The 22347-nt window shown below is 35.4% G+C and overlaps 5 protein-coding genes across 10 annotated transcripts; 3 read left to right on the top strand and 2 right to left on the bottom strand.

Annotated features, from left to right (window-relative positions):
* Positions 1-1392: 1392 nt before the first annotated feature.
* On the bottom strand, positions 1393-8993 carry Mcr (macroglobulin complement-related). 2 transcript variants are annotated; one of them, XM_070308868.1, is made up of 6 exons: positions 8822-8993; positions 8232-8415; positions 4111-8137; positions 3836-4029; positions 3478-3758; positions 1393-3402 (listed from the first exon to the last, which is right to left on the bottom strand). In XM_070308868.1, the coding sequence occupies exons 2-6, from the start codon at positions 8408-8410 to the stop codon at positions 3200-3202; spliced, it is 4884 nt and encodes a 1627-aa protein (XP_070164969.1). In that variant the 5' UTR covers positions 8411-8415; positions 8822-8993; the 3' UTR covers positions 1393-3199. The 2 variants fall into 2 exon arrangements, with proteins under 2 accessions (XP_070164969.1, XP_070164977.1); XM_070308876.1 differs by lacking the exon at positions 8822-8993 and adding an exon at positions 8751-8812.
* Positions 8994-9331: 338 nt separating this feature from the next.
* Tsen54 (tRNA splicing endonuclease subunit 54) lies at positions 9332-12679 on the top strand. Its single transcript, XM_070308889.1, has 5 exons — positions 9332-9561; positions 9871-10210; positions 10357-11136; positions 11206-12326; positions 12402-12679. The coding sequence occupies exons 1-5, from the start codon at positions 9521-9523 to the stop codon at positions 12547-12549; spliced, it is 2430 nt and encodes an 809-aa protein (XP_070164990.1). The 5' UTR covers positions 9332-9520; the 3' UTR covers positions 12550-12679.
* Positions 12680-13176: 497 nt separating this feature from the next.
* On the top strand, positions 13177-16165 carry LOC138940179 (F-box only protein 22-like). 3 transcript variants are annotated; one of them, XM_070308813.1, is made up of 6 exons: positions 13177-13465; positions 13783-13949; positions 14272-14632; positions 14831-14862; positions 14950-15204; positions 15843-16117. In XM_070308813.1, exons 1-6 carry the CDS (start codon positions 13290-13292, stop codon positions 15905-15907), a joined length of 1056 nt encoding a protein of 351 aa, XP_070164914.1. In that variant the 5' UTR covers positions 13177-13289; the 3' UTR covers positions 15908-16117. The 3 variants fall into 3 exon arrangements, with proteins under 3 accessions (XP_070164914.1, XP_070164904.1, XP_070164896.1); XM_070308803.1 differs by having other exon boundaries at positions 14831-15204; positions 15846-16165; XM_070308795.1 differs by having other exon boundaries at positions 13178-13465; positions 14831-15204; positions 15843-16107.
* Positions 15989-20706, bottom strand: Alc (5'-AMP-activated protein kinase subunit beta-1). Of its 3 annotated transcripts, none has more exons than XM_070308846.1 (5): positions 20563-20706; positions 19472-19675; positions 19089-19364; positions 18769-18999; positions 15989-18686 (listed from the first exon to the last, which is right to left on the bottom strand). In XM_070308846.1, the coding sequence occupies exons 2-5, from the start codon at positions 19658-19660 to the stop codon at positions 18540-18542; spliced, it is 843 nt and encodes a 280-aa protein (XP_070164947.1). In that variant the 5' UTR covers positions 19661-19675; positions 20563-20706; the 3' UTR covers positions 15989-18539. The 3 variants fall into 3 exon arrangements, with proteins under 3 accessions (XP_070164947.1, XP_070164939.1, XP_070164955.1); XM_070308838.1 differs by lacking the exon at positions 20563-20706 and adding an exon at positions 20018-20267; XM_070308854.1 differs by lacking the exon at positions 20563-20706 and adding an exon at positions 19982-20008.
* LOC138940195 (pancreatic triacylglycerol lipase) lies at positions 16452-18384 on the top strand. Its single transcript, XM_070308825.1, has 5 exons — positions 16452-17020; positions 17125-17273; positions 17368-17544; positions 17627-17902; positions 17969-18384. The coding sequence occupies exons 1-5, from the start codon at positions 16737-16739 to the stop codon at positions 18205-18207; spliced, it is 1125 nt and encodes a 374-aa protein (XP_070164926.1). The 5' UTR covers positions 16452-16736; the 3' UTR covers positions 18208-18384.
* Positions 20707-22347: the final 1641 nt, after the last annotated feature.

Here is a 22347-nt window from a genome sequence, read left to right as displayed (position 1 = left end):
TATCATACATTATTTTATTTACATATCGTTAACGACGTCATGCTTCTGTATAATTAACAGTGTATTTTTATGTATTCTCAGTTTTTTTTCCCTTGTCGAAAAATGCCTTGCATGAGTAATTACTTTTGATGAAAAGTCGAGCATGAGAATTTAGATTGATTTTCGATTATTGATACACTTAAGAGAGGCCGTCGCACTTCATAAAAATTTACATAAATCAGATTTACACAAAAATGATGAAATTTTGCGCTATTATCGCGTTATTATCGTAATCAAAATGTATTTTACCACTGCGAAATGCTATTCTAATTTTAGAACGTTTAAATGTGCACAAAAATTGATATTACGATATTATTACGGAATATTTTTATCTCTCTGTAATTGCTACACATATATACATATATAATACATATATAATTTCTAAGCATTTTATAAAAATGCATATCTAATGCGCCATATTCTTGGATACGCGTTACATGTTCACGGCTACATCGTTTAACTAAGCCGCTTTTAAATTTTAAGAGTCGACTGAATTTAAACATTTTAATCTGCGAGACAATCTGCGCAAACTGGCATACTGAATGTTCGATAGCTAATGACCGAAATGTATGTATATGATTTCATGCCAGCACGCAAGTGTCATTTAGCAGTAATAATTCTATTTACCTGTTCTAGGACGAATCCTTGAAACAAATTGTGCATACATTATAAATGATTGCCAAGAATGATAAGATGGAAATTGTTCGCAATCGTTACGAAAAAGGGGTACGCGGCCGGGGAATCCGTTTCCGAAACTCGGTGACAATTTTTTGCTGTTTGAAGTATACTTTTACGAAAGGCTCGTCTCAAAGCTATAACCATTCCGTTGGCACGATAGAGAGCGAGAATGAGAGGATATTGAGCACGCGTGCGTCTCTTATCAGTGCGAACCCGCATCGTTAGAAAGCAGGACCTACAATTTTGCGAACGTGATACATTATGATTGTGTAAAATTGTAAAATTTGTCAAGGGGTCCGGGCGAAAGCAACAAACGCTTTTTCCCATCGCCGAGATTCTTGATCAGATTTAAATACGCCGAAGAAGCTCACGGGAAAAGGAAAAAAACCTTCGCCCGTTCCCCGTCAAGCTTGATATAGATTGTATTTTTGGCTTATTATTGTAAGACTGACTATGTTGCTATATTAAAGATTGCTTCGAAAACACAAGGCGAAACTTGATTGCATCTGCTTCTTCCTCTTTCTCTTTCTCCTGTATTCTAATCTCTCATCTCTTTCTAGAAGAGAATATAACTTTTCATTCGAAATCGAGCAAGATATATTAAGCGATATATATGAAATAATATTTTTTTATTCTTTATATATTGTATAAAGATTATAAAACTTAAAAATATGTATTAAATACGTATTAAATGTGTTGATTTCTAATATTAAAAAAAAGAGTCGTGATACATTATACATACAAAGATCATTTTGCGATGATTTGTGTTATTAAAGAACTTATTTTATCTGTATTATGAAGCAGACTTCTTTTTCTTGGACGGTATCTCAAGGCATTACGCACATACAGATGTATATTTTAAGGATCCGTTATATATTTATAATCCGTATTACGTCGCGTGTAATAAATAATTTTTGCAGAGATCTATGAAAGCTGCTATTTATGAATTGCGATAATCATATTTGAAATTCAAGGCAGACCCTTAAAACATCAGTGGTGCGTAACTAATTATTTTATTAACTACAACTTAAACTTTTATATATCTTATAAGTCATATATATATATAAGTGCTATATTATTAAAATAGATTTTTAACGTTTTTTTTTTTAACAGATACATATCTATACACAGAAATGTATTTTCTTGAGGCACTAATTATCGGGACGGTATAAAATCTCTTGATCCACGCAAGTATATATTTATATATAAACAGGACGGTATCATTATAATTTACTCGATTTTGAATCGAGCTTTGGAATATTTGTCTCCTATTCTACTATTTACACATTTTACCGAATCACACATTCAAATTTTGTGTTGCCTCTTTGAATTTTTGTATATATTCAAAAATTGAAGTAATATAAAAAACAGGAAGCTATTCTTTTTTTTTAAATCAAGAATTTTAACGAGCACTACGAAGGCACGATCTACAAATAATATATAATTCTGTAAATAATATAAATAAAATAAAGAATATCCAAAAATAAAGATGAAAACTAAAGAAGAAAAAAAATTTTGGAGAAAAATGTTTTACATAGTTCATTAAAAATCCAAAACTAGTATATAATATATCCTCTTTGATATATTCTTTTAATTACTATGAACACTTTTGCCGTTATTATTTTGGTAATAATAGTTAATAGCATAGCTAACGAAAATCGCTGGCTACAACTATTATGTTTGATTTGTACTTGAGATGCTTTGCCTCCAAGAGTACAATGCCCTAACCATGTAAAAAATAACTTTATGCATTCTAAAAAAACACAGGACGGATAATATAATATTTATAAAATTAATAATAATCGTTGAACAATATACAATCAAATTGCTTGGGCGTTGTCGAAAACGCCCAAAATTACTCTCAATCAATATTCTCTGAAATGATTACATTCGACAATACAATCTTAATCATGATGTAATATATAAGAGTTTTGTTTATGCATTTTGTATTAGAGAGTAATATTATGTTTTTTGCTTATTGCAAAACTTCTTCGGATAAATAATAAAAGATTATTAATTGTTTTATTTCATAATTGATAATATGATCTTTTAAAACATGTCTCTATAAATATAAAAGCGCATAAAAATAAGTCAAAAGATAACAAAATTTTAGTTGAATATATCTCATATAAATTATATAGCATAAAGAAAGGAGATTTTCGATATAAATATTGCATACAAAAATAATCAAAATTAACAAAAACAAAGGATTGCATTCATTGAAAAGAGGAATTAAAACTCATAGCGCAATTATTTTAATGGCTGTTCGCGTAATTACTCGCGGAATAATTAATTACATTAAAATTATTGATTGTTTTCGCGGAAATAATTTGTTTTCTACGTGTCTCACACATTCTTATCATTTTTACAAAATTATATGTTTCGATTATCGTACCATTCAATATTTGTGCTCTGTTAGCAAAGGCAAACCATGGCAATAGAAATTGACAAAGATCGAATGTTTTTACTTTTGTAATTATTGCTAGCCGTCACTGAATTGTTGGGTTTGGAAATACATTGTTATCGTGACGACAAACGATGCTATAAGCAGGAATCCTGTTGGTGTGGCTAAAAGTGTAGCGACATTGTAAATTGGGCAGTAAGGACACTGTGAACTGCCACAAACCTCGCATATATTTAAAGTATATGTTGGCAGTGCATCAAATATAGATTCGTTGAAACGTTCTGAAACAAGAATAGTGCAAACATGAATTAATCTCATATATAAGCAATGTAAAATATTAATATACTTATAAATACCTGGCGAATAATAGTCGTAAATGCGAATGGGAAGATATCGCGACATATTTGCGACAGGATACCAACGTTCCACTGTGAAGTTTACGCATGTCTCTTCGTAGTCCAGATAATCGAAGTAGAAAAGCACTTTCTTGTCTTGGAAACGTGCTCTCTGGAGATTTCTCACCTGTTTTGATAAGATGTATTTATCCAGCGTTTGCTGCTGGATTATGTAACCGGTTGGTATGGCTACGTCCAACACAGCCATACCAGAACGCGCGGATTCATTGAGATTCATCCATCTGTACGAAGCGTAATATATCTTTATAGCAGAAGAAATAAAAATAGCAAGATATTATTATGATTGTTATAATCTCACCTTTGACAACTAAGATATGAGATGTGAGATTGATTTCTGCCATGGAAGTTCGCTCTGGTGACTAGATCGAAGGATTTAATTGGCGGCTGCGTTTGGAATCTTTTTATATCTACGTTGTACTCCACGTGCATTTGTAAAATGGCATAGCCCGCGCCTTTTGCCTGCACTTTCACAGTTCCCCATGCTTCCGGTATCTAAAAAATAATCATACAATTTATGAGCATCGCTCTGACATCGTTTTGCGAAATATACACATATTTTGAAATATTATGCACCTCGATAGTTTGAAGTCTTGCCAGATTCTTGTCGTTTACAGTCAATGTCTTGGTCTGTCCCGGCAAAGCAGTAGCCTCCACTGTTACCATGAGCGAACTGACATCTCTAATTCTCGATCTCACGGTGTATTCCATTAGCGCCTTCATCGCCCAAACGGTATCCTGAGTAGAGGCCCATCCACCATCCGTCAATCTCTGTGCATTCAACCATTTAACAATCGGCTCTATCATGATCTCTTGTCGGGCGACGTGCACGAGTAGCGCATATGCGGTTGTTTCTATGTTTTCAGAGTCATATATGTAAGGTAAGCGCGGTAGCAGGAAAGGCTTCTGATTCTCTAACTTGTACGGAGGAAGCGGAACCTGTTCTCTACCCCAGTACGTCAGCCCACCTTCTCTCCGTGCGTGTCTCGCCAGAATATTGAAAGCTTGTTCGGCGGTCGAGGCTTTCGCCATCAAAAGTGCATAAGCTACTATCGCTATTTCGAACGGCTTGCCGCGTTCTTCCAGCAGATTCAGATTTCTCTCCAACCATTTAATAGCATTGGCCGCGCTGAGAGCCACTTGAGAACCTAAGCCACCAGTGAGATCTTTGACGCTTTCCAGCGTGATAAGGACATGAGCAGTAAGACTAATGTTCCGATGGGCAATTATATCATTTCTAAAATTCAAGGAACTGTTCTTCTTCCGGTCCGGCAGCCAGGTTACCTCGTAGAACGCGCCTTCTGGCGTCTGATGTTTCAGTATCCACGAAACTGCCTGAGATATCACCTCGGGATCGATATACAAGTAGTTCTCCCACTCGTAGAAGCTGGCCTCCTGGAATACCCGTGCGCAGAACGCTGTCAACCAGACGCTTGACATCGATTGATTCCAATCAGTACGAAAAAAGCTGAAAGATCCATCGGGATTCATAAACGATAACTGTCGCTGATAGCCGATATTCATGTAGTAGAAGCTCTCTTTTTCTTGCGTGCGATTGCGCTGATTAATTAGACGCATGTATAGAGTAGTGTACATATTGGCGGCGAAACTAAACATGTTCTGTTCGGCACAATCCATTGGCAGATTCATGAGGCTCGTCGCATTTACCGGCATTGTCGGAAAAATTGGCCCCACCACGTCACCGACCAAACTAATGGTCGCCTTATTGGATCCAAACACGTAATAACGGTTCTCATCATATGGTATGATCGGTGTCTCGGTGATGTTTACATGCATGTATTGGAATACATAGGCTCGATTGCTGAGATCCAGTAATATCGATTGATGCCGATGCTGCGGCACTCCGTCAGCCTCGACGTACAGGTGGCGAATCACCGAGTCCCTGCCAATTAAAGTATTAGCATAGATTTGAATTTTGATCTCGCCGAGTCTCATCGGTACAATGGGTAGATAAACGATGTTAGCATCCTGTGCAGGAATCCAGATGAAAAACTGATGTTCGCCGAAGGAAGTGCGTGGTTTGTACGACTGTACAATGCCATTGTCCTCGACATGGACAAATTTGTAGTCTCTGGAGTCTGCCAATACTACTGTCGCCTCGATATTGTAACGCATGTAATTGAAAACAGACACACGAATACCGATCTGTTCGCCTTGCCTGCTGCGAGTCGGCATCTCCACATTTATGTAAAACGGCAGAACTCCGGTATATTCCAATGCTCTTGGCAACATGCCGAAACCCATGCTGGGTGACATGCTGAACACTGTAACCATCCAATGAACCGGTCTTCGTGGCACGTCCAGATTGAAGATCTGCCGGCCGTGTGGACCGATATTAATGTCCTTCCACAACCAGACGTTTTCGTAATGTCTCTGAATTCGATTAAAACGCCATTTGCGGAATTGTGCCAACTCAGTTGTGTTTCGCTCGACGCACCGCATTTCGTCCGTGCCATCCTCGCAGTCAAATACACCATCACATTTTTTTTCCAACCTATAACACCGACCGGATAGACATTCGCCATATCCTTGAGTTTGATTGCAAAGTTCATGCCGTCGGTGTATCATAGCATCCGTGAAAACAATCAAGCCGATATAATCAAAGGTGCGATTAACGTCGATACCGAAAGTGGACGACGGGAAATATACGATCTCGTCCGGATCGCCATCGTGGTACTGCCAGGTATGCAAATGAGTGCCATTGGTATCTTCGTCGAAGTGTGCCATTTTCGTGATCACGTTTGCATACGTTAGTTCGTTGCCTGCTTGCATAGTGTAGAATGAACGATCAATACCCGACAATCCAACGTAGGCGCCAGGCTCGCCATAGATAGCCACTTCGACGCGCTCACCCGTTCTTGCTTTTTTGTTATTGATAAATACGGTGAAATTGTTGCGTGAGATGCCATTCACCGGGAAAGTCAACGAATCTGCCACAACTTCGCCATAACGACCTACATAATATACTACCGCGGTTGCAACAGGAGCCATCTCAGAACTTAAAGGTATCGCAAAGGTCTTTACGTTATGTTGCATATTATCTTCTCCAGTCAAAAGTATTGTACCTTTGGACATGATTATATAGTTAAAGGCATCGATATAGAAATTGGTTTGTACATGAAACACCATGTATTCGCCAACTTTAGGTTTTTCAGTAGAGGTTGATATCTTGATGTGCTTCATATTCGGAGACTCGTGAGCGAGCAATAATAATTCGGTCTGTGTTCTGTAACCTTCACCGTCAGTCATGTGTGCATAGATCCTCATAGAAGTAACATCGTTCAGAACCTGGTTAACATCGCTGTTTTGCTCCAGCCCGAGTTGTTTTCTGAGATCCATTTTTATGGACCATACATCCGCGTGTTCCGGCGACACTACTGGATACTGAGTATCGATGCTACGACGTCCGCTTCGCATCTCGATGTCTGCGCGAATCTCCATTTTAGCGCCAGTGAGCTGCGTAAATCGCAGTGGCGAGTTGTCATGAAAGGATGCAACTAGATTTAACGAAAATGGCATCGCGGGTTTAAAGACTTGTGGACTACCGCCAAGGAAACGGATTTTTGTAGTCGAATTAAAAATCCTTGCCGTAGAGTAGCCGACAACTACTTCATCCAAAAATCTCTCGCCTACTGTTGCAATTACGGTGACCTCCATTCCGTCGATGGATTGAACGAAGCTCAATAATTCCTCCATAGGGTATTGAAAATGGTACGTTCCTTTAAAGAACCTCAATACTGGTATTCTCTCTTCATAGAAGTTTAATAGTCTAAACCATGCTGGATAATACTCGTTAAAATTAAAATATCTTTCAACTGGATCAATTTCCAAAGAATTGCGCGTTCTGTCCAATGGCTTGAAGCTGGCTTTCAAAGTTAGATTACCTTTCACTGGCGCGCCCGAGGTATAATTCGCCTGAACAATGCCATAAATATAAGGATCATTGTCGAAGAAGAATGCAGGCATCGTAACATTCACTTCGAAACGTGTTTGATAGTACTCTTCTACCAAGAACGTTTTCTCTTCTACTTGATTCTGCGCTATTATTTGCACAATCCATTCTCCGAAAACAGGTTGATCGGATAATTGATATGATAGCGACACTGTACCTAAATTGCTCTGCCTACTAAGCCATCTTCTCATAATCCTCCTGTTTGGATCTAACATAAATACATCCACAGGATTGTTATATGCTTTCAATTCCGTGTCTATTGGAATTGTTCTGAATCGCACAGTATCCCCTTGCATATACACAGGTTTGTCCAACTGTATGAATATAGTCATGGAACGTTGTGAGAATATTAATTTGGTTTCGTTCAAAAAGGCCTGGCCACCTTTCAGACTGTTGTACATCCCTTCAATGCGCAGTTTATAATCGCCACCTCTGGAAGTAGGTGGCATGCGCATCATTAGAGTTTCTGGTATGCCCTCCTTCACTTCTTGATAATCTGCTGCAACTTCTACACCATTCCGTTGAATAGATGAACGCACTATTATAGGTAATGGGCTGTGAAGAATGTTTACAGCAACTTTATACACTTGATCTGGTCTAACCATACGAGATGCAACGACAAAATATATGCTGCAAATAAATTAAAAATTCAATCTTTCAGTGATATTTCATTCGTATAATTAATGTTCTATCTTAGTATTGAATCCAACATGCCGATACTCACGCTTCTTTAATTATAACATTCTCATTTTGACCTAAAGGATTTCGGAATCCAAAGCCTGTATTCTGATCCCATTCATCGTAACGATTCCGTGAAGGTGGCCTTGAAGTAAATTCCACTGATTCTTGGGTGAACTGGCCATTTCCAGAAGCCAACAATAATAAGAGAATCCAGATCGACATTTTCACTGAAATATATATGATTCATCATTCATTTATATATGTAAATTATATATATTATACAAAACACTTGAAAACAAATAGCTAAAACTCGATTTCAAATAGCAGTGATTAACACGTCGAATACTATACTGCGATTTCGGTTAAAATATCCATGATGACATAAATAGATGTAATTTTTGACATATACATTCGTCACCATGTTTAATTAGCAGTACATGTAATTTGTTAAATTCAGTTGATCTTACATATATAAGTTACTCAGGCAGTATTACAACTTCAATCGCTACGTGTTTAATAAATAACACGCTAAAATAAATTTAAAAAAATAAATTATCCTTACGGGGTTAGGTAGCGCTGTAACGGTCAACGCCCAAACGCGCATTCTTCGAATCATGTGTCATTAGAGCTCACCTTAGGATCGCGATTTCTCAGAATCCAGTCGATCGAGTCCCGCATATATTACTGGATAATACACGCGATTAGCATCACCGTAATCGCGTGCGCTAACATACGAAAATATCAAAAAAAAAAAACGTCGAGAACGTCGCGCATTGTGTAGAAATTTGCGAGCAAAAGGAGTGGCCCGTTACAAATACAAACTTATGTTTGTCCATAGACATATAAAAATACATAGAATCTATTCTGCAATGAGGGAAGATGCACCAATCACAGATATATAGTTACAACCAAGTCCGGTTAAATGAACCGACGGTTAAAATTAGCAGGATTCCAACTGAAATGATATGAATGCTTGATTTTATTTCACCTCTATTTTTAAGTGCAAAAATTTTTGAGAATTTCAAGCAACGCGAACAAACCTCATATCGATAGCTCCGTCTATATATTTTATATGTCTATGATTTTATCACCATCTCTAATTTTCCTAGCAAATGAACCGAAATAACGTATCTAGGGATACGACAACGCAAATTGACATCGATTTCGCCGTAATGTGTAATTCACTGACGTACCCCTGCTATTTGAGCCATTTGAGCACCGTCGCACTGTACACTATTTTGAATAATATCAAAGAATCATTTAATATGCGTATTTTTAACCACGTTTCATGTATTCTACAGTGCTATTTTTCATAAATATCTATTTATCGTCATGGACGAAACATGCGAAAAATTATTTTGCCATGTGCTGACGTGAGTTTGCGACTTGACAATTTATTATTCTTGTATATACAATAGCTTACCGTAAACATAATTAATTTTTCAGAACCATATATCTAGTATTATTTAAATATAACATTGTTTATAAGCACAAAAAAGTTATTCTACTTTAATTTTAATTGTATGAAAAAAAGTTTCAAAACAAATCGAAGACAAAAATTTATTTTAGGGAAAGATTGAATATCATAATTAATTATTGACACACACACGCATGCATTTCATACTTATTAACATTTGCATTTTTTATAGTCAAGTCAAAATTGATATGTTTCTTACAAACAGAGCAGAAGAATTACTACGCAGCAAGGGTATTAGAGGTAGCGTATTAGAAGAATGGGAAAGATCTTTAAAAATTTTGCCCAACAGTGGAAAAAAGCATTTTGAGCCTAATAACTCTTGGCTTCAAAATGTTCAGATTGAAAAAGGACTTAAAAATCGTAGAGACTTATTAAATATTGAAAGAGTTGAACGTATCTCAGAATTAGCCAGTGCTGAATGGATACCATCCCAAAAGAAAGCCCTTGTTACTAAACGATCTGGTCAGGAATGGAATAATTTTGGCTTGGAAAAAGATGGATCTCTATATTTATTACCAGAAGAAACATTATTCCTTATAGAAACAGTATGTTCTCTAAAATTTAATATAATTTTTATAACTTTATGAAACTTAGTTACTTCTATAATACTTAATGTCTTAAAAATACAATTTATTTTTAATATATCCTTATATATATATATATATATAAATTTTTTTTTTTTTTTATATAGAATTGTCTTGAACTCATTTGGAATGGTGTACCATGTTCAGTTCAACAAGCATATGAGATCTTGATTGATGACTCAGTATGTACTTTGGAAGAATATAGAGTTTATAGCCAATTAACACGTTACGGCTATCGTATACAACGTTTTTTTTATGAAGAACCAGAAAAATGCTGTAGATCGGACGAGTTTACTAAACGGAAAATTATTGTTGATCCTGAGAGTGGATTGAGAATGTCTGACAATCAATTGCAGAATCAACAAAACACAGAAAAATTAAAAGAAACTTTGGTAAAAAATGTAACGGAAACATCAAATAAATTATTTGTTAATGCTAACACAAAACAACAAGAAAATATTACAGAAGAACCTGTGGATCAAGTAGTACAAGATGTAATGGTCCATCTTTTATCTAGCATAGAAGAAAGTGTAAATAATTCAGTTACTTTTGAATTAATGGGAAACGATATGATACAAAGCGATATAAATAATGAAGAAAATAATCGAAATTCTAAACCAGAAATAATTTCTGATGAAACTTTGCTAGGCAATATCAAAATTCTCAGAGATACAACATGTAACTCAAAGAAAGTTATTAAAGTATCAAAATGGCCAGGTGCTCGCATCCAACGTAATGTTAAGCAATTGCCTAAAAGGAGTGATAAAGTATTATCTCCTGAGATTTCTGTAATCGATTCTGGTTTCACAAATAAAAGTTCAAAAGTGGAAAAACGAAAGTTCACACAAATTGATGAGTTATCACATGTGAAAAAGTCTAAGCATGAGGTAAGATATCTTTATATACATAAAATGCATTGCAAATGTTATTTACAAAATAATTTTGGTCTCAATTAGGTAATTGAATTATCTGACGATGAGATTCAGGAGTTACCACACTGTATGACAAGAATAGAAATGTTGAATTTGTTACCAAATATTGCTTTTCAAACGGATATTACAGAGAAAATTCTCAGGCGATATATACCACATAATATAAGGCCCCAGAAGAGCATTTATCAATATAATCGGATGAAAATTTTACGCATGCAAGAGAATGACAAAAGAGCGCGACAGAATTGCAGAGATATTAGAACAAACGCGAGGCAAAATACGTCGCATTTGAGGACAGTTCCTGTGGCTATTAATAACAGAAACACTCTTTTCCATAATCAACATTCACGATCGCCTTTATGTGGTCCACCACGACCGTTCTATTCTATGGATCAAGTACACGGGACGAACATCGGTTTGCCTTACGCGTATAGATTTCCCTTTAATTACAGTCCAGACCTTTATGTGCAGAATAGAATCACGCAGAACGTATTTCACAATTTGTTTGTCGCCTTTGGAAATAATGGAAACGCCGTTCAGCAAAGCAGAAGTCTGACTATACAAATGAATAATTTCGCAATGCCAATCGCGCATATGGAGGGGTATCGAATGAGGCATTTCTTTGCGGAGAATCAATTCCGGCATGGTTTCTATCAGAATTTTTCGTGGCAGCAGAGATTTTGTCAACGAAGGATGTTAGAGAATGCGTCGGTGCACAACAATACGCACCCCGTTGCGAGACGATACGATGACGCTAATAGAAGTAATCAGGTTGATCATGAGATCGTTAATCGTCCTTCCTTTACGATTCGTCTAGGAGCTAGTTCATGGACGGAATTAAAAAGAAGATGGTCTGAAGAGAAAACTATTACGATCGATGATGAAGATTATACAAATAAGAATGAAAGTGATGAAGAGTGCAATGAAGTGCAAGTTGTAAGACTCATTAATCCATTAATCGGTCCGAGAAATGTATCCTCACTGGCGGAGATCTTTAGTAAACTCACTATAATAAAACCAGCACCAGAAAGGATTGTTAGAAGGAAAAAAAACAGACACAAGATATCGTACAACGTGTATTCTTGTACACATCATTATAGAAAAGCGAATCCTGGTCAACCATTGTACAGTTTGGTAGTGATAAGGTATCTTCTGTTAATGAGAAAAATGTATTTTTGATATCACACATTAGCATTCAATAATTTTCAACAAAATTATAGGAAAGAAGACTCGTTTCTCCAACCTGTCGAGTTGAATCGCCTGCAACAGGATGCGAAAGGTTCTCAGATAATATTAGCATATGTATCAATGTCGATATCGTACATTCAACCAGGTATTATAACAATACCAAATATAATTTGCACCTGAATATTTCCTATTGGTTGCAATTATTTTGGAGCAAATGAGGGGCAGCGTCTATCTATCTATCTAATCAAAGATTGCTTTGTAAAATCCATAAATTTTATTTTATCATAATAAACTTTTACATACTTGTAAAGACGAGAAATATAAAAGATTTTTTTTATCCTTTACCTACTATTAGATAAACAATTGTGCATTTCAAAGTATCTATTTAAATAATTTTAATGATGACAAATATAATGTACAATATATAAAAAAAAGTGATTAATCATGTAAAAGATGCCGTATTATATTGTATTTTTCTTATGTTAAATGTTAGACTGATTTTGCTATATATACATAAAAAAAGACTGACCAATGAAACTATATATTTTGATATATACATATATAAAACTTTGTATGGTATATATATATAGTATATATATATATATATATTCTTCTAACAATAAATTAGACATTAATATTAAATATATATTCTTGTATTTAAATAATTTTATAGCAGTATTTTGGGGATAATACAGATGATCGCAATAATATGCAAATATAAGATAGAGAAAAAACATCGCTTGATATGTTTTCTCTCTCTTTCTCTTTCAAGCCATTTGATGTCAGAGATCTACTGTCTATCTTTGTATGTATATCTATGTGTTTACATACACAGTTTTGTTTTGCTTTCTTGTTGTATCTCATGTATGTCGCGGTATTGTGATATTTAACAAGCAGGCATTACGAATTACGGATTTAAAATGGAAGAACCAACGGAAAAGAGAATTCGTAAAATTTCTACCGGATCTGAAAATGACAGCTATGAAAGCTATGAAAATCTAATGGATTCGAATATTTACCTAACCTATGACATTTTGAGAATTGTCTTTACGTATTTAAATGGCATGGATTTAGGAAGAGCTGCGATGGTTTGCAGGTAAAACGATTATAACACGTTAATGATTTGCATTCAATTTAATTTTAAATACATGATTAGAATTCTGTATTCAAAAAAAAATTAAAAAGGATTATATATAAGTAGGAATGCAGATTCGATTTATAAATCTCTAAAACATTTTATGTCATACACTTAAATTCACAAATTTTATACGTAAATTTATTAGCAGTTATATTTAACATCATTTTATTACAATCTGCTAAATTGTTAATAAAAAGCATGATACAAGTATTGATACTAAGCACTGATACTAATATATATTAGTATAAATTCCAATGTACAATTATTCTTTATAGGCTCTGGTTAGAAGCTGCAAATCATGAGAAATACACAAGAGGTCCTGATTGTTTTATAGAACATTACCTACATTTTACAGGTAAAACACGTTGTATCGAAAAATCAAATATTAAACCAGCTATAGGATTTTTTTTTATTCCTGAAAAAATACCAACTAATATAAAAGGTATTATACATACATATATATATCTTATATTCTTTTTAATAAACAAATTCATCCTAATTAATTTATTGATATTTATTATTATAATGTCTATGGATAGCATAACTATTACATAATATATTCAGTGTAGAGATGAATAAAAAAATTTTATTAACAATAACAAATTAAAGAGATTCGCATTCTAAGACAATTTGTGATAAATCACATTTTTTTATATATGTGATTTCTTATATTTAAATAAATACATAAGTTATATTTTTTATTTACTTTTATCTAGATTATGGAATAATATTGCTGAAATTAATTTTCTATCTTTTTTTATAAGGGTGGATCAGAGATACACTTCCACAGAATTGTAAGGCCATAATTCTATATACTAGTGGTATTATTATCAACAAAGAAGAGATCGAATATAAAGCATTTCCGAATATAGTATGCGCACTTTTGCCAGAAATTCCAAATGTGAAAATTAACAGCTCAATTCTATATACAGAATATGCTGCGCGAACATTTCAGCATAAATTTTCATTATCGTTATTCGAAGATCATAAAAAGAAACTTATTGATATGATTGATGAAACACCTATATCAAATCATGATGAGTCTACGTGTTTAATATTCTTGTGTAATGATTTGAAAGGTGCTAAAATGGCAACACTTTTGGCCTCAGCTATACAAGAATACAGGTAATTTGTTGAGAATTTATATTTAAATTACCTGTATATATTAGATTGATGCAAAAGTTCGTCTCGTTTTATGTTTTATATTTTTAGTAGTGAAAAAATGTGGGGACGAACTTTTGCATCAACCTAATATATATAAAATAATGTATAATACAGATATTGGATGACATATTGGATAACATAAATTTTTTTTGCTTATAGTGGAGAAGATAGAATAACTTCTTTATGGGGTGGTATAGTAGATAACATAATTTTTAGTAGACCTTATGAATATTGTATAGCTGTTCTAATTACTGGTTCGATACAATCATGGTCTATAGTTGTAGACAGAAGATGCAGTACAAAGGAGCAAGTTACAAAAAGATTAACATTATTTAAGAATGAAGTAAAGTTAAAGAAACATTCCGTGGGATTTATGTTCGCATGCAAAGCTCGTGGATCTGGTATGTACGACGAGGAAAATGTGGAATCAACGATATTCAAGACATTATTTCCCGAAGTACCTTTAGTTGGTTGTTTCGGCAACGGCGAGTTTGGGAAAAATACGATGCCCATTGATGAGATGGATAAGAAAAGTGAGTAAATATGAAATAGAAAGCTTTAATATTAAATATCTAAGTAAGAAATTAAGAGCCTGGCGCGGTAAATAATGCGCGAATTAATTTTTGTTTTTTATTTCTTACGAACATTTCGATCTTATTTTTGGATTATCTTCAGCAACTGTCAATATTAATCGGTTTTCTTGTTTTTTATACATCTATTCGTGACCCTTAGTAACCATACACAAAAGCGAAGAGACGAAATTGAACAGTTGTGTCCCGCAATGTTGTGATCCGCGATGCCTTGTTTCGACGGACGAGATCTCGATTTATGCTATGTTTCCAAAAAAACATGAACAAATAAATGCTTCCTTTGTGGCTGCAACCGGAGGGAGATACATCATTTTTATGCATGGTTACTGAGGGTCATGAATAGATGCATAAAAAACAAGAAAACTGATTAATATTAACAGTTGCTTAAGATAGTCCAAAAACAGAACCGAAACGTACATAATAAACAAGAAATATAAAAATTAATTCGCGCATCATTTATTGCGCCAGACTTTTAATTAGCCCATTATTTCTTACTTAAAAATGAGCAACTTTCTACTTTCTTTCTCAATAAAAATATTGTTTTTCGAAAAAGCATACATATAGTTTTTATTTGGTTTCAGTAGGGAGCAAAAAGGACTGGTATAATCAATACTCGACTATATTTATGATACTTACATATGGTTGATGCTTTGAAAGAAGATGCGTATGGATATTTGTGCTACGATTATTTTTTCATTTGCGCGTTGTTATTTTAACTAGATCTCTCTCTTTTTTTCTCTTTCGAACTGGTCTTTTTCTCATTTATAATTACATAAACAATGGCGCTTACATTCATAAAGTAAAAACATACAACATGACGAATGTATAGCAATAAATTTAAATATGAAGATTATATTTTATTCTTAAATACGTTCTACGAGTGTTTTGTACGAGTTCTAAGACGTCGTTGTCGGAAGATTAAAGAAATAAATATATGTAATAATATATTATTGTTTGTATACTATGAGCACATATTTTGTTTGTACTACATATTTTATTCATTCCGTTTTTATTATGTTTTCTGATAAGCATATTATAAATGATTATACGCGTATTATACTGGACGATCCAATGTAATCCGCCTTGATTAAAGCACGTATATCAGAAAATGCAAATGCAAATACTCCAAGATACCGAGTTGTTATTTTAACATTTGTAATATTATCGGTTGACTAGCCGGTTTTTTAATGCTAATGTAGCGCTGGTCGCGAGCGATATGTGTGCACAAGGTGTTGTGTGCAATTCAGTAATCTGCACCCTTCTGAATACAATTATAATCTCCGAGGCCGCTTGACAGTACTTCCGCGCTTGCGATACGACGGTTTGAGATAAAAACTGGGGAAACTAGGCCAAACGAAAGGGTATACTGACGTCTTATCATGATGCTACCAGGATTTAAAAAGGAGTCTCCCCCCGCGGCATCAACGATTTAATTACCACGTCTGTCATTAGCAGTTTTAAGGTCTGAGATTTGCATGACTTGTGATCATAAACGATTTTGCTTGCTATTATACGCTGATAAAATGTTACTAAATCTGCTGTTGAGACAAATTATTGTTCTCATTATACTGTGGTATTCTTCTGCGCATTCGGAACGATGGGAAAGTGGTTTGCGCCAAAGATACGACGGCTATGGAGAGGATTGGATATTCATGCCTGATGGTAATGGACAACCCCAAGTGGCAGTGTTAAAAGTGCAAGATAGCGAAACGAGAGGCGTATTGGACGGATCGGAGATAGCTTACATAATTTATACTCGGTATCCGATTACAAATTGTATACTTAACAATAAGCTCACTGCGCCGCATTATTCTGTTGTGTATAGTTATTTATTCGATCTAAGGTCTCGTATTTTGTTTAAAGATCCAATCCGACAGAAGGCACGCGAGTAACTCTGAATGATACCACAAATTTCGCTGATTCCGATTTTAAGCCTTCGCGAAAAACGAAATTCATAACGCATGGTTGGAAATCAAGTGCCATGAGCGTCGGGCTTTTGAAAATGAAAGAAGGTATGACTACTTATTTCTTTGATTGCTTTACAATTGTATCTCGGTGCACCCGACGAAAAGCGCACTTCTTGATAACTATCGTTTTTCGGAACAGCTTTTCTCACTCACGGCGATTATAATGTTATCCTCGTGGATTGGGAACCTTTGGCCGCAAGCACGTTTTACTTGGGACCGATGCAAAACACTGTAAGAGTCGGAACTGATGCTGCTAATTTCATAAATTTTTTAGTGAAAGAGACTGGGTTAAAGACGAAGGACGTTCACTTTATCGGTAATATCGTCTTGTGCAACATAATGATAATGCTTCATAATTGCATTTGCATTACTTTGTATTCGTCGTTGATCCACATAAGGCCATTCTCTCGGTGCACACGTGGCGGGAAACGCGGGCGGCGCGACGACTGTTGGAAACTTGAGTAGAGTGACAGGCTTAGATCCAGCGTTGCCGGGATTTCACATGCTCGCTTCTGAAAAGACTCGATTGGATTCTGCTGACGCGATATTCGTTGACGTCATACATTCCTGCGGAGGTGTGTTAGGGTTTCTTCAACCTCTTGGGAAGGCAGACTTCTATCCGAACGCTGGTACGGCGGTTCAACCTGGATGTTGCTGTGTTGCCGAAATAATGGGTAATACAAGTATTCCTTATTATTAGCTTAGATTCTTGTAACAGAAACATCGTATCTCTATTTCAGAGGCTTGCAGTCATGGAAGATCATATGAATACTTCACGGAAAGCATCAATTCGAAAACGGGATTCTCAGCGACAAAATGCGATAATTGGGACTCATATATGAACGGTAAATGCGCCAATTCGCAAGTGGTGTTCATGGGAGAACATGTCGATCAGACTGCCGAGGGTCTATTTTTTCTTAGAACGAGATCGGGTCCACCTTACACATACATTCCGAAAGTAACCGATAACAATATCTAAATAAAAACGATATCGCATATAGAAATTGTAATTCCTCAGGATGAATATATATCTTGAAATAATTCGTGTTACTCTACATTGATTGCTGCTGATATCAAGAACAGAGCAAATATGAAATATTTGGTTTTAATAAATAATAATTACATTATTTTACACATAATTGAAATATAATAAACATAGTGGCAAACGAACATTTCTGAATATTGTAATATACCCTGGCCTCCAAAGGACTTGTAAAATTTCGCTTTACGCATCAATCGTGCCATACTCGGCATCTATACTACTTCACGATGGTTAAGAGCAGCACCAAAAAATACAGGAATAGCTTAATATTAAATTGGTTTATAAAGCAGGGTAGTAACATACTTTTTGCGATAACGATGCGTAGCTGATAAGACCATTACACTGTCCTTAATACTTAAAGCATAAAGATGATTTAACATAACGTGATTTGGTTCAGGTAGAAGAGTAGGTTCACACTAAAAAAAATAATAAGTACAATGACAAAGAGAATGTCTTGTTAAATTTTATCCAAAATATTTCTTTCTTAATCTAACTTACGGATAATGGTGTGTCCTTATTAAGGATAACTTGTAACAAGTGCGGCGGCAAGATAGGCGGACCAGCTACCTTCTCCCAAGGTTTATGTGGTGGTATTTCTTGCCCATATTCTGTTTGAGTGCTACTACTAACGCCTTCGCTATCTTTTGCAAGAGCTTGAAATACTTCAAAATCAGATTTCCTTACAGAGACTAAATTGTTTTTAGAGCCCATGCCATTGTCTACGATTTTCTGTATAATACCAATAGTTTTTTGCATTTTATAAATGCTGCATATAGCATAATAAACAGAGTCATTAAATTCACAAATATAATGCTTACCAATCCAGGATCATGCCTCCATTCTCCATCAACAAAAAATTTATACTGATGCTCTCCCTCTGGCAGATCAATTATTGTGACAAAATCCCCATGGCTCTTTACCATTGGCAATGTTTTCCATCCAGTAAATGTTCCGCTAATATATACTTGCTTCCCTCCTCCTTCCCATTTGAAAACTGTCGGTAGCACCTTATTGTCTGCAACTTTTGTTCCTTCAGAGACAGTGTTAGATCTTGGTCGCTGTACGCCAAAATCCTCTCTCTCTTGTTGGCTATTCTGTTATATCCATATAAGATTATATAATATAGTATTTGTAAATATGTATATTCATATATATATATATATATATATATATATATAAATTTAATATTTCTTCATGTTACTTTTGAAAAATATGGCTCTTCTTCCTCTTGGGAAGAATGAAAGAGAAGACTGGGTTTTTTCTCAAACACAAATGCTTGGCCTTCTTTTCCTGGAGAGGGTGGAGGATGATCTTTGTTACGTCGATGCTCTCTGCTTGTTACATTTCCATGATGATGGCTGATAGGCTGATTGCTTCCCGCATTACCCATTATTGTATCTAAAGCCTTAACAAATATAAAGAGAAATCTGACATTACACTTTTTACTTTATCCAAAATTTTGAAGCAAAGAAATATTAGATAGTCATATACATATAAATATAACATAGATGAAACACTAAAATTTCATAGGTTATTAACAATAGTACTATTTAACAATAATACTACGTCCCTTTCTATGAGAAAATAAAAATATATATTTAAGTTCGGAAAGATTTTATTTTTAATGTTGGGTATTATTTAATCTGAATATTATAAATATAATTCTGAATATTATAAACATATAATTCTATCAACTCATATATGTATGTACTTGAGAATATCAGCACGAAACAATAACATTACTCACTCGTTTGCAATGATCCTTTTAGTTTACTCAATATACGCATTAATGACGAACGGATATGTAAACATTTGCTGGCAATGGTAAAGTTAGATTGAACGATTTTCAATGCAAATTTCGATACGATTTTATATCTACAAATATTTAAGATTGCTCGCGCGTGCACTCGAAGACCATTCGCGGAAGAAACAATAAAATTGATTGTGAATGTGAATAAAGTATTTTGATTGTAGTTGTATACATTGTGCGCGCATTCTCTTTCTCTCTCTCTCTCTCTCTTTCAATGTCACACAATTTTATCACCAGAGTTAAATTTATTATCAAATATCGATATTGTAGAAATTTTGAGAAAAAACGATATCTTATATCGATAAGATCGATTTCAGTAAATTGCTCACCAATTGCGAAGCTATTTTTGCGATTTGATTTATTAAAAGCGCATCAAATACGTAATAAGACGTGTATATATAAAAGAGAACATTTTATAGTAAATTAATTAATATAATAATATTGTTAATGAAAAATAAATAGAACGTATTAATCGCACTCACTCTATGATTTTTTCGTTTGTCATATTGTGAGAAGTGGATCTCGAGTCCGAATAAAAGTCGGGAGTGTCGAATTAATATCGCTCGATCATTGTGTCAGGTTGATTCGGTGATTGTAGCCGCGTATTATTGTGAATAGCCGTTGTGTCCGTGCGAACAAATCCCAAGAGCCGAGAAATGTATTGCGCATGCGCAGACGCCATATTTGTTTCGCGTCGTTCTCGACGTTATCGTCGCATCGCGCGTGCTCCGCAATTTTTCCGCTTTTCACATCGTTGGAAATGGATGTCGAATATGAATGAGTATCGGGAGTGTCGAATTAATGTCGCTCGATCATCGTGTCATGTTGATTCGGCGATTATAACTCTCGTGTCATCGTGAATAGCGTCGCGAATATTCGTTGTGTCGGCGCGAAAGAATTTCAAGTCCGAGAAATGTATTGCGCATGCGCAGATGGCAGTTTGTCTCACGCCACATCTCGATATCGTCGCATCGCACGGGCTCCGCGATTTTTTCCATTTTTTACATCATCAAAAATGGATCTCGAGTACGAATAAATGTCGGGAGTGTTGAATAAGTGTCGCTCGATCATCGTTTCATGTTGATTCCGCGATTGTAGCCGCATCTCGACGATATCGTCGCGTTAGTTAAACTTCGAGAGTTTTCCGTTGACCGTTGAACGAGTGTGTATGCGCATTCGGTGTCCGTTTCGGTGCCGCGTCGTAATAATTCCTAATCTATATAAAGTGATTTCGCTCGAATGAATAAAACTAAGCCGGATCGCGGGAGTGCCGAGTAAAATGCCGGACGATCATCGCGTTATTTCGTGTGCGTGGCCGCGAGTATTATTGCATTATACCGACAGTCGTACCGATCGTGTCTACCGTATTCCTCTTCATGCTTTCGGAGCAGGACAGTCGCAGTGGACACCGCTAGATGGCAGATGATGGCGGAGACCTGTGTACGATTAGTGAGTAATTCATTTCACGTGCTCGTGTATATTTTACCTCGTTACGGCGCAGAAAACGAAATACATTCATTTTTTCGGCTCCCAATACAAGAACGTTATAGATACAAATTAAATAGTTCAAAATTTTTCATCACATTCAAATATCGATGTATTTCGTAACTATATGCTATCTCTCGCAGCGTCAGAGCTTAGCATCAGTTGGAATTTCTGCGTGTGCCGTAACAATTAATTAAAAATTATAACGCGGTTTACGCTCGAGAAACGCTTAATTCGTTTCGGAAATAAATTATTATTTATATTTTCTCTTTATTCTTTTACAAAGAATTGTATCAAGAAGATCGTGAAATGCTTATATTTTTTTATAAAAACTATTGAAACGCATTCTTTCAGCTCGTAAAAGATGTTGTTTATGCTAAAATTACGGTAAACATATTGGCCGTCAGATCTTTCTTCATCGTACATTTTTACTTTCCCTTCTCCCTTTCGCATGCTCAATTTCATCTCCCCCTCATCTCCTTTCCGGTCGTCAATTTTTTTTCGCCGTTTCCTACGCGAATTTATTATTTATAAAGCCGAAAGTACCTCGGGCGTGTTTCGTTCTTCGTAGCTGGCGGCTACGAGAGTGCTTATACCGTGGCTCTATTGCTCTCCTCGCGGCCGCGAGGATTGATCAGAGGGGTTGGACCGCGAGTAAAAACGTGCCCCGTGTATTAAATATCCTGCAATAACAGTAATTACGGTTACGGTATTTTACAAAATTGCGCAGCTACTTCGCTACCGCGGCCTGTGGCCAGCCCAAACGCACGTGATTCTTATGG

Source organism: Polyergus mexicanus, unplaced genomic scaffold (genome assembly GCF_030449975.1).
Source record: "Polyergus mexicanus isolate NDT 795.1 unplaced genomic scaffold, iyPolMexi1.0 SCAF_2, whole genome shotgun sequence".
Lineage (NCBI taxonomy): Eukaryota > Metazoa > Arthropoda > Insecta > Hymenoptera > Formicidae > Polyergus > Polyergus mexicanus.
The sequence above is the reverse complement of the archived record's forward strand: the minus strand, read 5'-3'. Positions and strand labels throughout refer to the sequence as shown.